General features: G+C 58.4%; 1 protein-coding gene across 5 annotated transcripts; it reads left to right on the forward strand.

Annotated features, from left to right (window-relative positions):
- The first annotated feature begins 344 nt into the window (after positions 1 to 344).
- HDAC11 (histone deacetylase 11) lies at positions 345 to 15,021 on the forward strand. Of its 5 annotated transcripts, none has more exons than XM_033414137.2 (11): positions 345 to 588; positions 1,557 to 1,705; positions 4,003 to 4,103; positions 6,301 to 6,345; positions 9,243 to 9,359; positions 10,334 to 10,376; positions 10,634 to 10,710; positions 11,713 to 11,775; positions 12,035 to 12,131; positions 12,966 to 13,144; positions 13,317 to 15,021. In XM_033414137.2, coding segments are annotated over exons 1-11 (1,089 nt in total). In that variant the 5' UTR covers positions 345 to 586; the 3' UTR covers positions 13,533 to 15,021. The 5 variants fall into 5 exon arrangements, with proteins under 5 accessions (XP_033270028.1, XP_004284373.1, XP_033270030.1 ...); XM_033414139.2 differs by lacking the exon at positions 345 to 588 and adding an exon at positions 3,658 to 3,739 and having other exon boundaries at positions 1,568 to 1,705; XM_004284325.4 differs by lacking the exon at positions 6,301 to 6,345 and having other exon boundaries at positions 388 to 588.
- Positions 15,022 to 15,696: the final 675 nt, after the last annotated feature.

Raw genomic sequence — 15,696 nt, forward strand, 5'->3', positions numbered from 1 at the left:
TGGTCTTGCATCCCATTAGGTCGGAGATGTCAGGGCCAGAACACACGGCCCCCACTTTTCCATTTTACTCGTGGAAACAGAGACCACAGAGCCCGGACGCTTGCCCAAGGCCACACAGCGGCTCCGCCTCGGAGTCCGCCGGGAAGCCCGGCGTCCCTAACACCCAGGACGCCCAAGCCTTGAGACCGCGCAGGAAGGCCTGGCGGCCGGGGGCGGGGCATAGACTGGCCCTTCCCACGGGGCGGGGAGATGCCTCCCGTTCCAACTCTGGGACGAGCGGTCCTCCCCATAAGGGGCGCGGCTTCCGAGCCGGGCGAGATCTCACTGGGTGTTAGTCTGAGGAAGGGGGGACTTCGCGCTTGAAGGGCGTTGGGTGGCGTGGCCTCCCTCCCGCAGAGGCGCTCTGTGCGGGACTCCAGACCTCTGTGCTGTGACGCAGGCGCGAGTGGAGGCGGGGCGGAGCCGAATCTTCGGAGCTCCGCCCCCAGTGGAGACGACAGAAGCTGGGGGCGTGTCCTGGGCGGGGCCGCTCCCCGGCCCGCCCGGTCGCGGAGCGGTGGCAGCGCTGGGAGGGCCCGGCCCCGGCATGTGAGTGCGGCGGGGCGGGGATGGGGGCGCGGGATGGGGCGCCGGGCCAAGCCCGGGGGGTTCCCGGGGGTCCCGGTGGGCGGGAGCACCAGTGCGCGGGCGGCCGGGCGAGCCCGACAGGTGCGGGCCCAGGTATGGCGGGTGAGGGGCGCTCGGGCCTCTTGTGGCCAGGCCGGCCCCGCGTGCCGGGCCAGCCCAGCTCCGCCAATCTGCGGCCCACGGGACGGGCGCCGGCGCGGGGCGCCGTCCCGGCGGGGGCTCGCTACAAGCGCAGCTCTGACGTCTGCCCTCGGGCCCCACCAGCTAAGCGGAGGCCCCCGCAGTGGCAGCCGGGTTTCTGTTCCCTGTGCGGCAGCTGCGGAGGTGTTATGGGGGTCAGCTGCGCGGCGGGGCCCCAGGTGACCCCATTCCTGGCTCCGGGTTGGGCCGCAGCCTGCGTGAGCCCCGACCTGCTGTTTCTGGGAACTGTCACCTCAGCTCTCAGGGAAAGGGCGCTTTCTGTGCTCAGTTGTTAAATGCGTTATCTCATTCTTCTCAACAGCCACACATTTTACAGTTGAGGAAAGCGAGGCCTACGGCCACAGAGCTGTTGATGTAATTGTTATCATGTGGAGGTGAGGTGCTGAGGCCTTACAGCCAGACACACCTGGGTTCACATCTGCTGTTCCACAGACCCGTGTGACCTTGGGCGCACCTGGTTCCCTCCCGGAGCCTCCGGTGGGATGGTGGTGCCTACCCCCCAGGGCTGCTGTGAGGATTGGGTTGAATGTTTCAGGGAGCTCAGTAAGGAACCGCTATTATTACTGTTGTTGCTGTTGGTAAGTGGCCCTTTTTCTGCCACCGAGGGAGCTGGTGGTACTGGGTCAGGGCTGTCTGCTCAATCCCAGCCTGCTGGCGCAGAAGGGGAAGCTGCTTCCCACGGTGAGACTGTTCCTGTCTGTGCATGTCTGTCTCTGTGCCCATGGAAGGCCACACCCAACCCAGCTGTACCAGCATGTGCCGGAGTCACGCTGGCCCATCGTGTACTCACCGCGCTACAACATAACCTTCCTGGGCCTGGAGAAGCTGCACCCCTTTGATGCAGGAAAATGGGGCAAAGTGATCAGCTTCCTAAAAGGTATGGAAGGCCCCACTCGGACCCTACATCTGCTTTCTCCAGCCCACCTGCCACCACCTGCTGCTCTTGCCCTGGCACAAGCGTCAGGCTCTCCCACCTCCAGTGTCAGCCCTGAGACAGCCTCCCACCCGTGCTGTCAAAAGGATCTTTCCAACACAGACTTCTAAGCATGATATGCTCCCGTATCACACCTTCACTGGCTCTCCATCGCTGTGGACCTGAGTCCTGTCTCTGCCCCTGGAGACCCAGTAGAAGGGGAGCTGATGCTTGGAGGAATGCATTGTCCATAGCCCACAAGCTCCTAGAGTCTGGGAAGTGGACAACCTTTGCTCCAACCTCACGGATTACAAATGAAGGAACTTGGGGCCCAGAGAGTTAGAAAATGTGCCCAAAGGCACACAGCTATGGAGTGGGGGAATGGGGCCTGGACCTCAGAGCCCCAGGCTCGTCCGCTTCATGGCTCATCCCCTGAGTGGGGTGGTGCTCTGGGGAGCACGTTGTTTCAATTGTGGTTTGTAATCTAGGGGTCTGGTTCATGTGGAAAATTCAGGCATCACAGTAGGCTGGTGAAAAAAAATATTCTAGTTCCTTGTATTGTGGGTTCTTTAACTGAGGGAAGTAGGAAATATTACCCGAAATGTTGCCTGGCATAGGATGAAACATTGCATATCTTTAAATCGCACAATCCCTCTGATGACACCTGGGGGAAGTTTCACTGTGGGGCTAGCCCGTCTTTAACACCTAAGCCCATCTCCCTTTTTAGCAAATCTAGAGCGAGCCTCAGGCTTTGCACCTGGCAGAAAATAGAGTCAAGTTAGAGATTAATAACACTGTTATTTGTTTTTATATTTTTTGTTTTTATTTTTGGTTAACTTCTGTTTATGGCAAGGGATACTGATTTTCCACTTGCAATAGTGACCAGAGTGCATATTCAAAGAAAAATATCAAGTAGAAAAGAGTACAAGTGGTGTGCAGCCATGGCAAGAGCTCTGGTGAGGTGAGCGGAGCCATCCTGCCTCTCCCCTGGCTGTTCTCATGCCTTCCTGAATGGGGTCCTTTATGCTCTGCTTCCAGTGGTCCTGAGTCTCTGTGTTCATTGCCCCTTCTTGGGCTCCTGTGTCACCCAGTAGCGCAACATAAGGGTTCCTTGTCCCCCTCACTCTGAGCTGACCATTTTCCTGAGTTTCCTCTGAGCATGTGGGTGGAAAGGAGCCAGGGCCACATGGTGAAGGGCCTTGGGTACCGCCAAGAAAACAGCTGGTTCCTTGCCGGAAGGCAGTGGGGAGCCATGGAGTGTTTGGGGCAGGGGGGATACCTGCTATATGTGGAGCTCTTTGTGAGAAGTGTATGGAACTAGTTGGTTTCTACCAGGGTTGGTTTCTAAGAGTGACACATTAGCATAGGTCTCCTAGATTCTGACCTTGTCCTTCGACTTCCCTAGAACCAGAGCATCATGGTCCTGTTGTCACTGTGCCCTAGAGCACTTCGTCCTCTCTGCCTTATTTCTTCTGTTGCAAAAGGGAGCAAGTCTTGTCTGGTGTATGCGTATGTGGTAATGAAATAACATGGTTTTTCCCAAACATCAGTCATTTGCAAACCACTCTTGGTCCCTTGCCATCGCCTCATACCACCTGTTCCATTATTTACTTCATAGTTTTTATTGACTTAGCCTTCGTTTTAAGAAACTTAAATAAACCTGTTTTAAAAGGAAACATTATGTCATCTAAATGGAAAAAGCCAGTTTCATTTGCCATAAATAGAAGGTCACGGTAAAAAATAAATGCAATGAAAACAACAGTGTTATTTCAGCTCAGGCAGCTTACTGTTGCTGTGTACTGTGAAACTGATTGCTCCTTTTGGGGGGTTAAAAAAAGGGAGATGAGCAAGGGTCAGGCAGGTGTTAAAGAGAGGCCCCCCCCCGTATACCAACCCCCCCATGATGTCATCCCAAGGTGGAGGGAGAATCGATCAGAAGAGCTTTTTCTCACCTTGAGAGTCAGCGTTAATGAGCTGTGTGCTACCTGCCTCTAAAAGGTGTCCAGTCACACTTGAGCTCGCCTCCCGGCTGTCAGTGGCCTGGGAAACACGAGGATCACTGTGCACAATGTCGTATGTCCCCTGGCCCGAGGGCCTGGCCGCTGTCCCCACTGGCCTGAGAGGTGGCCCGTTCTCAGACTGCCCACAAGCCACCAGGGCCCACCTTGTCCTGGGGCAGGGCTGCCAGCCTGTGGGAGGGGCTGGGGCTGGGCCTGGCCTGGAGGCAGCAGGGATGCATGGGGCCTGCTTTGTGGTTTCAGAAGAGAAACTTCTATCAGACAGCATGCTGGTGGAGGCACGGGAGGCCTCGGACGAAGACCTGCTGGTGGTGCACACGAGACGCTATCTCAACGAGCTGAAGGTACAGGGCCTGGGGGCTGCCAGCCAGAAGGAGGGGCTGGAGGAGGGGGCCGCTTAGCCTGGGGATGCACAGCCTCGAGGGGCTCCATTCCTGTCCCTGTGCAGGGGGAGCATGTGAGGCTGTGATCCCCGACAGGAGAGAGGTGTCCTAGAAAGGCAGATGCCAGGGGTGGGCTAGGCTAGTCCAGGGGATAGTGAGCTCCCCATCCTTGGAGTATGAAAGCAGGGATGGCCACTTGGTGGGGGTTGAACCTTCACTGGGGTTTTGGGCTTCTGCATCAGTGACTTTCAATCTGTGCTATGTGGACAGGCCTCAAAGACCCCTGCTGGGATGATGGGTGGGGGGGCCCCAGTCCCTTGTCCCCATTCAACCAAAGCTATTCCACTTTGGCCTATTTTTACCTCAGGCTAAAGTATAAGATGCTGTTTCAAGGGCTTCTGCAGCTAAAGACGTGTTGGAAACTGTTGGGCTGCAAACGAGTTTTTACGCCCCAGGGCCCAGCAGGGAACATAAACAAGTGGTGGGTGGTGTCTGGGACAACTGGAGCTCCTGCCCTTCCCAAGCTGGTGGCTGCCGCCCAGCCTCCACCGTGGGCCCAGCTTTCAAAGAGAAGCCAGAAATCCAGATGTTAAGTGACAGTTCCTGATTTCTTAATGTAGCAACTCATTGGAAGATTTTTGAAGCCCACCTGCAGAGCACATGGGGTCTGCCCGTGGTGACCTCCTTCTAGAGGAGCTGCATGGCTCTCCTCAGTGTGGTTCTGAGGGTAGAGGCGTTCAGTCAGTCCCCTGTGTGGGAGAAGAGGGCAGGCTGGGCTCGGGGTGGCATCAGAACCTGGTGCGTCAGGGATGCCACAGGTTCTCTGTCCCCAAGGGCGTGGAGTCCTGACCCCTGACCGCTAGGCTTCCCAGCAGGACTCATCTTAGACTCAGAGCTAGAGTGGGCGTCAGAGGTCACCAGGCTTCTTCCCCATAGGTGGAAACACCTAGGCCCAGAAAGAGGCCCCACCTGCTCAAGGTCACCTGGGAAGTCCAGCAGGCCCGGGGGAGACCCCAGGCAGGGCATCCGGTCAGGTCTTCCGGGTTCCAGGCCACGGCAGCTGCCCTCTGTCCTCCTCCACGCCGGCCTGAGCTGTGAGAATTCTAGATGGATCTGTGACAGTGTGAGCTCATGAAAGATTACCAGGAAGAGGTTGAAACCTGGCTCCCGGGAGAGCGAGGTGTGCGAGGCGTTGGCACGAAGCCCAGCACTTGGCTGCTCTGGTTTCCCAGGGCCCGGACATGCGTGGTCACAGCCCAGCAGCTCGGTCAGGAGGACATGCTTGCCAGAGTCCGGAGGGTGAGGGTGGGGGCAGGGAGAGACCAGAACAGAGTGGCGCCAGGCTGGAGCCAGTGCCAGGATAACGCTGGGGATGGGGGATGGGCTCCAGGGCTCCAGGGCTCCATCCGTTTGAGGGACTTTTCAGGGAACGGTGTGGGACTGACTGCATGCCTGGCCTTGGGACCCCAGAAGCCTGAAGGCAGCTTACTATGTGATAAGCAATAATGCAAACAAGTAGAGCCCCAAATAGAAAATTGAGGTCAAGGACAGGAGGAGACTTCAGATATGCCAACATAACCAAGGTGCTATGGTTGTGCCATGTATTTGGAGCTCCCTGGCAGCCAGAGCAAAAGGAGAAACATGATGATTTCCACATGACCTACTAAGGTGAAGAAGTATTCAGTCACGCAGCACGTCTATATCGAATACTGACTGGGTGCAAAGAAAAAAAAGAATAAGCAAGTTTCCCTGCTCCCATGGATTTGTATTTCATTAAAGAAGACTGAAAATAAAGAAGTAACCGTACAAGAGCATTTCGGAGAGCACCAAGGGCTATGAAGGGAAAAAAAAGGGTAATTAGGCAGAGGTATGTTCATTTAGCTTGAGCAGTCAGGGAGGGCCTCACAGAGGAGGTGAGGTGTGAGCAGAGATCAAAGAATGAGGAGTAGGTGATACTCGTGGAGTTTTAAAAGAAGAATGTCCAGAGTCTCAGGCCTGGAGAGGGAGGGGGCTTGGCCTCCCGAAGGGGAGAGGGTTGCTTGAGTGGCCAGGTTGAAGGGAATGAAACGCTGACGTGGCACGCGATGTGGTCAGGGAGGCCAGCAGCCCTGGTCCACAAGCCCTGCAGGCCTCAGGAGGAGTTTGGATTTTGTTCCAGGTGCCACAGGAGAGTGATGTGGGGTCCGGTGGCCCAGACGCTCAGGTGAGACCCATGCACGTTCCAGGCATTGTGTGGTGTCTAGGGGCTGCTCTCGGGAACAGCCCCCTGGCCCCTGATGTCCACGACGTTTCTTTCCTCTTTTCTCTGCTGCAGGACGCCCAGGGCTGCTTCTCCTCAGCGGTCTTGTGTGTGCCCTGCCCGTACTGCCCCATACCCGTGTTCCGGGCTCATGCCTGGCCCTGCACTGGTGTGGCCTTCAATGCTTAATACACTGGGCATTGAACGAGGTGCAGTGGGCTGATGTTTGCCAGATGACGTCCATTCAGGGAAACAAGTGTTTATTGAGCGCCTGCTGTGTGCAAGGCCCAGAGTCGGCCCCACTGAGGGTGGGGTTTGGGTCGGGCCAGGGCCAGGGCCAGGCTCCTGCCTTGTGCTGACCCTGTGACAGTTTGCCGTGGGGCGCCGGGTGGTGGGATGCAGACCTGACATGTAGTCCCTGTGTGCCCTGTGCTGGGCAGTGCTCGGGACACATTTATGTAGTGAGTGTTTAGAGGACCGGGCTCTGCTCTGGGTGTAGGATGATGGCGGAACAGAAGAGACTGAGTCCCTCTCTTGATGGGACGGAGTTGGTGTGTTAAAAGGCGCTCAGTGCCTTGGGGAAAGGACAGCAGGAAAGGGGGTGGGGAGGACCGCCCTTCAAAACAGGAGGCCGGGGGTCTCACTGCCATGTGACCGTGGACTGAGGGCCCTGAGGGAGTGGGCTCGGTGGGCGTCTGGGGGTAGGGCATTCCGAGCAGAAGGGTCAGCAAGTGCAAAGGCCCTGAGGCAGGAGTATCTCCAGTGTGTTCCAGCAGCAGCGAGGACTAAGCGACTGGATGGGAGGAATGGGAGGGAGACGGTAAGAGGTGGGGTCGGAAAATGATCGGGGCCAGGCCACGGAGGGCCTGTGGTCGCTGTGGCTTTGCTCTGAAGGAGGTGGGAGCCCAGGAGTGTTTCAAGCAGGGGGACGTGATCTGACCTAGATTTTAACAGGATTGCTTGGCAGCTGTGATGGGAATGGTTGCGACCAGTCTGTCAGAACAAAAGCAGGGAGCCTGGGAGGGAGCAGGTGGTTGCAATGATCCTGGTGAGAGAGCCTGGCCTTTCAGATGAGGCTGGAAGTAGCTGTGACCTGGGGGGGTACGTGGCAGAACTTGGGGTTTGTTATGAAGTTGGAACAATAGGATTTTCTTTTGTTCAGATTGGGTGTGGGGTCTGCAAGCCAAGGAAGCCAAGGACGCCAAGGATGTCCCAGAAATTGTGGCTGGAGCCCCAGGGAGTCTGGGCACAACTTGGGCCTCGTCGCTACCCTCACAGCGCCCGGCGCCTGTGGGAGAAGAGACACAGGCCCCCGTGTGTGCCACGGAGCAGCCGGGGGGGCGAGTCTCAGAGAGTCCCAGGGAAACAGGACGCCCGGGGTTACAGGATCAGCTTCTCCATTTCTGCAGAGAAAAAAAAAAGGCCATTGGGATTTTGGCAGGAATTGTGCATCTGTAGATGAATTAGGAGAGAACTGACATCTTTACAATGTTAGGTCTTCCAGCCCATGAACAGAAGATGTCTTTCCACTTATTTAGATCTTCTTTAAGTTCTGTCAGCGGCGTTTTGTAGTTTTCTGTGTATGAGTCTTATACCTGCTTGGTAAATTTATTCTTTTTGAAGGTGTTGTAAATGAAATTGCTTTCTTAATTTCTGTCTGGGGCTATGGCTTCCTCTTCTTTCATTCTCTGTCCCCTGCTGGCTTGCCGAGGGTGGGAGGGGGGCATCGACTCAGTGTTTTCCTTCAGGGGCTCGTTGCTCACTTACTTGTAGCGAACAGTGGTTCTCTGCCTCACGTGTGCCGGACCGGTGCTGGGTGATGGGCTTGGCGGGACAGATGGGTGGAGCTGGCTGTCTTCCCTTCTCTGGGTCTGCCCCTTACCACACACGCATACACATGAATGCATGTGCATATGCACACCTCTGCACACGTGCACGAAAACACACACACACACACACACACACACACACGTGTCTCGCAGCTGTCCAGCCAGACCATGTTCTCCCTCTCCCCAGCAAGGCTGTCGCGTTGCGTATCAGCGCCTCCCTGCTGGGCTGCTATGTGTCCGTGAGGCCAGGAGCAGTGCCATCTTGGGACCTGCAGCCTAGCAGGCGCTTAGTAAATACCTACCAAGTGCTGGGGCCCCTCCAGGGCTCTGCTTGGGGTCAGTGGAGAGCAGGGTCTGGACCTCGGGCATTCCCAGGCAGGCAGGAGATGGTCTAGGGGCGGGGTGCATGGATGCTTGCCCAGGGCTCGGGAGGTTATAGGGAAGGCCTGTGTCCTTATCTTGGTGCAGACGCCTTCTCGGTGCTCCAGACCCTCCTGCCTCAGCAGTGGAGGATGAGGACATCCAGCCCCATTTGAAGGGATGACTGATTCCCGGTGGATGGGGAGGCTGTGCAGTGCCTGGACAGCAGGAGCCCTGGGCGTCCAGTCCTGGCTCCGTCAGTGACTCCCTGTGACCTTGGAAGGAAAGATCCGCCCCCCAGCCACCTGCCTCTCCGGGGCCTCGGTGCCCCTCTGTGCAGTGGGCGGGCTGGGCCAGTTCTGGGTGGGCTCCGTGGTGACCTGGAGTCCCCTGCAGCTCTCCTTCTGGGCACAAGAGGGCAGCCGAGGGCCTTGGAGCACGAGGACCGAGGGCTGACTTAGCTTTAAGGAGAGTGCGGTTGTGAGCATCTCTGTGCTGAGCCCAGAGCTCAGCCACGGTGGGAGCTCCCATTTCTCACCCAAGGAGCTGCGCTCGACCGAAGTCGACCCCCCGCGCCACCCCGAAGCTGGCCCAGGGGGAATCTGCTTCCCCGCTGCTGCCTCTGGGCTCACCGGGCAGAGGGAGGCCAATGGCCCACATCTCTTTCCACAGTGGTCCTTTGCTGTCGCAACCATCACAGAAATCCCCCCTGTCATCTTCCTGCCCAACTTCCTGGTACAGAGGAAGGTGCTGAAGCCCCTCCGGACCCAGACGGGAGGAACCATAATGGTAGGTGGGGAGCTGGTTTGGGGGGGGAGCAGCGGCTGGGCTGGGCTCCTTCCCACCCTGGGTCTTTGCCCACCCTAGGCTCTCCATCTAGAATGCCTCGTGCTGCTGAGTAGTTGAGCAAAATCCTAAATATTCCTCAAGGCGGCAACAAGAACTCTTTCTTCCAAAGCCTCTCCTGTCCGGCTGGGACATTAGAATTCACTGTTCTGCCCCCAAGACCACCTGTTAGAGTTACCGTATTTGCTGGTGTATAAGAGGTATCCTCACCCCCTGGAGAGTATGTCCTAAAACTGTGACTCCGAGCTACTCAAATTTCAGATGGAAACAAACCCCTATGACATCAGCGATGGATGGTGCCCCTCCCCCCCATCGTGGGTGTGACAGTCACAAACACTTGCAGCAAAACTGGGTTTCACATTCTGTGTGTAGTTTTCTCTAAAATTCACCACAGACTGCTGAGTTGATTGGAGGTAGAGGAGCTGAAATGATTTGAATGTACAACGATCCAACCCAGACAGGGATCAATACCTGTTGACCCCTATAGTTTTCTTTGCAGCTTTGCAAATTTGTGCATTTTGAAAGTTTATTAGAATATTACTGCCCACCCCAAAATTATGATTTCCTATAGGATTTCAGTAATAAGGCGACAGTATTTCCAGGAACAAAAATTTGTCCATTTTCCCTTTAAAAGCTGCTTGAGAACCCTTGTCAGCTCACGTTCCATCCTAAGAACTGAACTTTGATTTCCTCCAGTCTCCTCACCAAATTGCACAGGGGCTTACGCACCGCATGTCTCATAAGCCAGCCCGTTCGGGGTTTGCTGGGGATGGGTGGGTGCTTCCTGTACCCCACCTCCCAGCTCATCCCCACCTTGGAGCTGGCTGGAAATGGTGTTTATGGGATGAGTGATTCAATGAATAAGTAAGTGCAGGAATTGGCCGCCCGCACCCCTCATCCTGTGCTTGTTTCCAAAGGCGGGGAAGCTGGCCGTGGAGCGAGGCTGGGCTATCAACATAGGTGAGTGCCCCGTGGCCTGGCCTGGGTCCTGGGGGCAGCAGCTCTGGTGCCACTGTGGACAGGGGTGGCCACGATGGCAAAGCTGCCTCCTGACCCAGGGATGGTGACATACCCACGCGGGGCCAGCTGACTTAGGCAGCCTGGAGCCCGGAGCCGTCCCTGGGAGCTGAGCGGGGAGGGGGGCCCTGGGAGGAAGGTGGGAGGGGGGTGTCTGGGCCTTGAGCCTGGCCCTGGCAACACCTCGGCTGTCCTCGCAGGCGGCGGCTTCCACCACTGCTCCAGCGACCGGGGCGGGGGCTTCTGCGCCTACGCAGACATCACGCTCGCCATCAAGGTGTGCCCGAGAGCATGTGGGGGGTCACCTCCGGGAGCCTCCCTGGAATCCCCCAATCTGGTGTGCTCACCCCGCATTGTAGAGAAGGCAGCTGAGGCCCAGAAGGGGCGGGAGCTCGCCCGGCCCCTCAGCCGGGCTGGGACCCAGACCCAGCTACACTTGCTTCTTCGTGTTGCCTGAGATGGCCCAGAGGCGACAGCCTTCAACAGTGGCAGGGGACCGGAGGGGGCAGTTTCCATGTCAATATTAAATTATGAGAAGGCTGACATAGAAATAATGACCCTGATGGTGGTGACAACGGCTAGCATTTACCGCGGGCCCGGCCCTGTGGCCGCCTCCATCCTCCAGGGCTCGCCCCTGCATCCTCACGTTTTACAGAGGAGATGAGGAAACGGGCCCAGAGGGGTGAGGGCACAGCCGGACGGGAGAGCTGGCAGTGGTCTCCACGTCGGTCAGACCGCAGCGCTGCCTCAGCACCCGCGCGTGGCCTCGTGCTCGGGGTCGGCATGGGCCCCGTGGCTCCTGTCCCCACGGGGAGGGACAAGTCAGCAGACCCTGCTCATTCGGAGAGGGGGACGCAAGGAGACCTTGGAGGGTGGGGGAGGGGAAGGAGGGCTTCTCAGAGGAGGAGGCTTTAGGGCTGGGCCCTGTAGGAAGGCGGAGATGGCAGAATGAAGTTCCAGGCACAGCCTTGAGGGGGGTTCCCCGCTCTGCACCCCAGCATTTCCCCGAGAATCCTGAGCTGTCGCGGAGGGCCAACTCTCTTAACCTCCTCACCTCTGGCCCTTCAGGGCACAGCACGTGCCCCTCCAGGGAGCCTTCCCTGAATACACACACAGGCTTCTCCAGAGCCACACAGCTCCCCAGGGCTCTGCCTGGTGGCCTGATCTCCCATAAGCATGTACAGGCTTCGGCCCACCCCCTCGCTAACTGGGAGCCTCTACAGGGCTGTGTCCTCTGGCCTGTGTGGTCCTTACCTCTCCCCTCTCCCGCCCTGGGCAGTTTCTGTTTGAGCGAGTGGAGGGTGTCTCCAGAGCCACCATCGTTGATCTCGATGCCCATCAGGTGAGTGCCTGGTGGGGCCCGGGGTCCCACAGGCCCGCCCCCCAGGCCACCTCCCCGCACTCCCCAGCTGCCTCTGACGCGCACCACCGTGCTGTGGGCTCCGCTCCCCCAGGAGCATCCCCCAAGCCCCAGGCTGGGCCTCTGCCGCCCACACCCAGGCACGCCCGCACCCAGGCACGTGGGGTGTTTCCTGGGGTGTGGTTGGGGGTGCCTTTCCCGGGGCACCTGCCTGTGAGTGGCTTCCGTGTGTTCCCCACAGGGCAACGGGCACGAGCGGGACTTCATGGGCGACAAGCGCGTGTACATCATGGACGTCTACAACCGCCACATCTACCCCGGGGACCGCTTTGCCAAGCGTAAGCTGCCCTGTCCCTCAGCCGCAGGGCCTCTTGCTTGGATGGGGCTCTCTCTGGGGCCTCTCCTACATGCTGGGACCTGCAGAGGCCCCTTCATTTATTTATCCTCGGCATCCCTGCGAGGGGAGACTGACGAGGAAACGGAGACCTAAAAAGGTCACTTGACCCACCCAAGACCACATAAACCTGCCCAATAAACACTGTGAGTCCTTCTTTTGGGGTAACCACCAGAAGACTAAAGTAGCCTTCTCTACTAGGTATGCAGCTGTCTGGTCAAAAACAGCGAAGGACAAAAAAGAAAAAAGAAGGAAAAATACATAAATATAAAATAAGACGGCAGAAATTAGTTCAAATATCATAGTTACTAAGTAAATGCAGGTGGATTAATTAAAAGGTAGAGACTCTCAGCTGAGCTTTGGAAACACAGGGACCTGCCCACCCTGTGGGGAAGGGACATTTGCGCAGTAAGAGCCGGCGGGGCCGCTGTGCGTACATCAGCCGCTTTGCCGCCCCAGGGACCCGTTTCTGAACTGAATGTCAGATGTTCTGGGTTTGGACCTAAGGGCACATGGGGTGTCCAGGCAAGGACTTACGGAGACAGTGGGCTCAGACACCTGACATGGGTCCCTGAATCCCCAGGGCAGTGTTTCATCTGTGATCCCCCTTCTTTCCTTTGGGTCCCCCTTGCCGCTTGTGTGCTCTTTTTTTAGCCTAGTTTTGGGTGAATAAGAGGTCGAGCACTGGGGAGTCAGATGGGGAAATGGGCCGTCCTCGCCCTCCCCAGCCTCAGTTTCCCACCCCTGCACATTGGGGCTACTGCTGTCTCCCTCGCAGAGGCCATCAGGCGGAAGGTGGAGCTGGAGTGGGGCACGGAGGATGATGAGTACCTGAGGAAGGTGGAGAGGAACCTGGAGAAAGCCCTCCAGGAGCATCAGCCCGACGTGGTGGTGTACAACGCAGGCACTGACGTCCTTGAGGGGGACCGCCTCGGGGGGCTGTCCATCAGTCCGCAGGTACCTCCTGACCCTGGGGCAGGGGAGGGTCCAGGGACACAGCAGCGGCAGGGCAGGTGGGCAGCAGTGGTGCTTCTCTTGAAGCCAGAGGGGAAGGGCAGAAGCAGCAGCAGTCTGGAGCAGGGTTAGACCTGCAGCAGGACTTTCCAGCCTTCCCCATCCCCCACACCAGGGTGTCGTGAAGCGGGATGAGCTGGTGTTCCGGCTGGTCCGAGGCCACCAGGTGCCCATCCTCATGGTGACCTCGGGCGGGTACCAGAAGCGTACAGCCCGCATCATTGCCGACTCCATCCTTAATTTGTATGGCCAGGGGCTCATCGGGCCCCAGCCAGCCAACGTCTCAGCACAGAACTCAGACACACCCCTGCTGCCCCTGGAGGTGCCCTGACGACACTGCCCTCTGAGTGGCTCCCTGCCTGCCGCCCACCCGCCCGCCCGCCCGCCCACCTGCCCCTCAGTGCTTCTCCTTTTCCAAATGAGGGGGGGGACCTCGCGCGCAGCTGCACTCTCCGCACTGGGTGTCGCGGTCTCCGGGCCATTCTGCGGGTGGGGGCAGAGGGCAGGGCCTGAGTCCCAGAAAGACCCACACGGTCACGGTCACGGCCTGACCAGGCGGCAGTTCTCCCAGGAGGGAGGAGGGCAGTTGAAGCTCCCAGGCGCAGGGAGGGCCCCCAGGGGTGGGGTGTTCTGGTTTTCAAAACAGTGCGACCGTTTCAGACCAAGGAAGCTTCCATCTCTTCCACAGTTGGGCCCCCTCCCTCCTCTTCTGCACCCTCTCCTCCTCCCTTCAGGGGTGGGAGACCTGAGGGGGGGCTGGAGCCAGGCGTCTGGGGTCCCTGGATTCCCAGCCAGCAGGCAGGGGCCCTGGTCCTGGATGTGAGGGGGCGGCAGGGAAGGGGATGCAGGTGGGTTTTCCCATCTGGCTTCTCCTTTAATAAAGCGAGGTCTGGACCTGCTGTCCGAGAGCCCCTCCCTGGTGGGGAGGGGAGGGGAGGCCTGAGGAGCCCCAAACCCCTGCTTCAGCAGCATCTTGCCCGTCCAGGGAGGGCGCCGGGTTTGGGGGAAAGAACTGTTGACTCAGGGACAGGCCTTAGCTCTGGAGGCTTGAGGGACAGAGGAAGGTGAGGCCTGGACCAGGTAATCGGGGAGGGACAGGTGGCCAAGCTGGGTCCCACAGGCCCCGAGGCCCAGGTGGGGACTGAGGCGCTGGTGAGGCCAGGCTGGCGTTGCTGGAGGGGAGCAGAGGGTCTCCATCCTGGCCTGCAGGTTGTACGCGTAGGGGGCTGGGGCGGGGCCCCGGCGGGGGCTGCAGCCTCCACTGGGCTCATCCAAAATGCCAGGCCCTGGTGTGCACTGCCCGGGGGGGCCCTGACCTTGTCGTCAGCTCTACTCTGAAGGGGATGCTCAGGACCCCACAGGAAGCGGGGGGGTCGGGGGGAGCGTCCACTGCTCCATTGCCTGGGTGTGTTCTTAGTGGTCAAAGCAGGTGGGGAGGGAAAGAGGGCCGTCCCTGATCAACCCCCCCACGGGACTTGTGCTCATTGCCATCTGGGGGTCTCCTGAATTCTCCTACCTTCTCCCTCACACCCCTCTCGCCGCTCCCTCTGCTGGAGGGGGCGGGGCAGGAAGGGTTCCAAGATCACCAAGTGTCAAACACGCTGAACTCCTTAGGCTTGGACGCCGCACCCGCCCCGCCCCGCCCCGCCCCACCCCACCCCGTCCCTGCCCCGCCCCTGCCCTTGGTCCCTGCATCGGACTCGAGGCACCTAACACCACTTCACCTCCGACACGGCCTGCAGCCTTGGGGGGCAGGCGGCGACAGGCTTGTCACCACGGAGCCTCTGCTCCAGAGAACCATAAAGGCTCTTTTGATCCGACCTGACTGCCGTGTGTTTTTTTAAAATTAATTAATTTTATTTTTGGCTGCCTTGGGTCTTCGTTGCTGCGCGTGGGCTTTCTCTACTTGCGGTGAGCGGGGGCTACTCTTCGTTGCGGTGCACGGGCTTCTCATTGCGGTGGCTTCTCTTGTTGCGGAGCACGGGCTCTAGGCGCGCGGGCTTCAGTAGTTGTGGCTCGTGAACTCTAGAGCGCAGGCTCAGTAGTTGTGGCGCACCGGGTTAGTTGCTCCGCGGCATGTGGGATCTTCCCAGACCAGGGCTCGAACCCGTGTCCCCTGCATTGGCAGACGGATTCTTAACCACTGCGCCACCAGGGAAGCCTTGCCGTGTGTTCTTGAGGTGAAGAATCCATACCTCCTAAGGATTAAAGGAAATAAAGATTGAAAGTTCACACGGCAAGAGGCCTGGCGTGGGGTAGCTGCCTGATAAACGCTAGTGTTTTAGCCCATGCACAGAGTCCCATGGAGAAGGTCATTATTCCCATTCTACAGATGAGGTCGCTGAGAGTCGGCGAGGAGTTTGCTTCAGGCCACATGTCTCGTGAATGGTAGAGCCAATTTTGACCTCAGCTCTGCCAGTTTCCAAAGTATGTGTTCTGAGCTGTGTCAGGTTAGGCAAGGGTGAAGGGTGCTCTCTAGACAGAGAGGGGTTCAG

The sequence above is a fragment of the Orcinus orca genome, chromosome 10 (genome assembly GCF_937001465.1).
Source record: "Orcinus orca chromosome 10, mOrcOrc1.1, whole genome shotgun sequence".
NCBI lineage: Eukaryota > Metazoa > Chordata > Mammalia > Artiodactyla > Delphinidae > Orcinus > Orcinus orca.

Coding starts and splice junctions, on each gene's coding strand:
- HDAC11 (XM_033414137.2), top strand. Junction 1,706..4,002: donor AGTGATCAGCTTCCTAAAAG/GTATGGAAGGCC, acceptor TTGTGGTTTCAG/AAGAGAAACTTCTATCAGAC. Junction 12,132..12,965: donor CGGGGACCGCTTTGCCAAGC/GTAAGCTGCCCT, acceptor TCTCCCTCGCAG/AGGCCATCAGGCGGAAGGTG.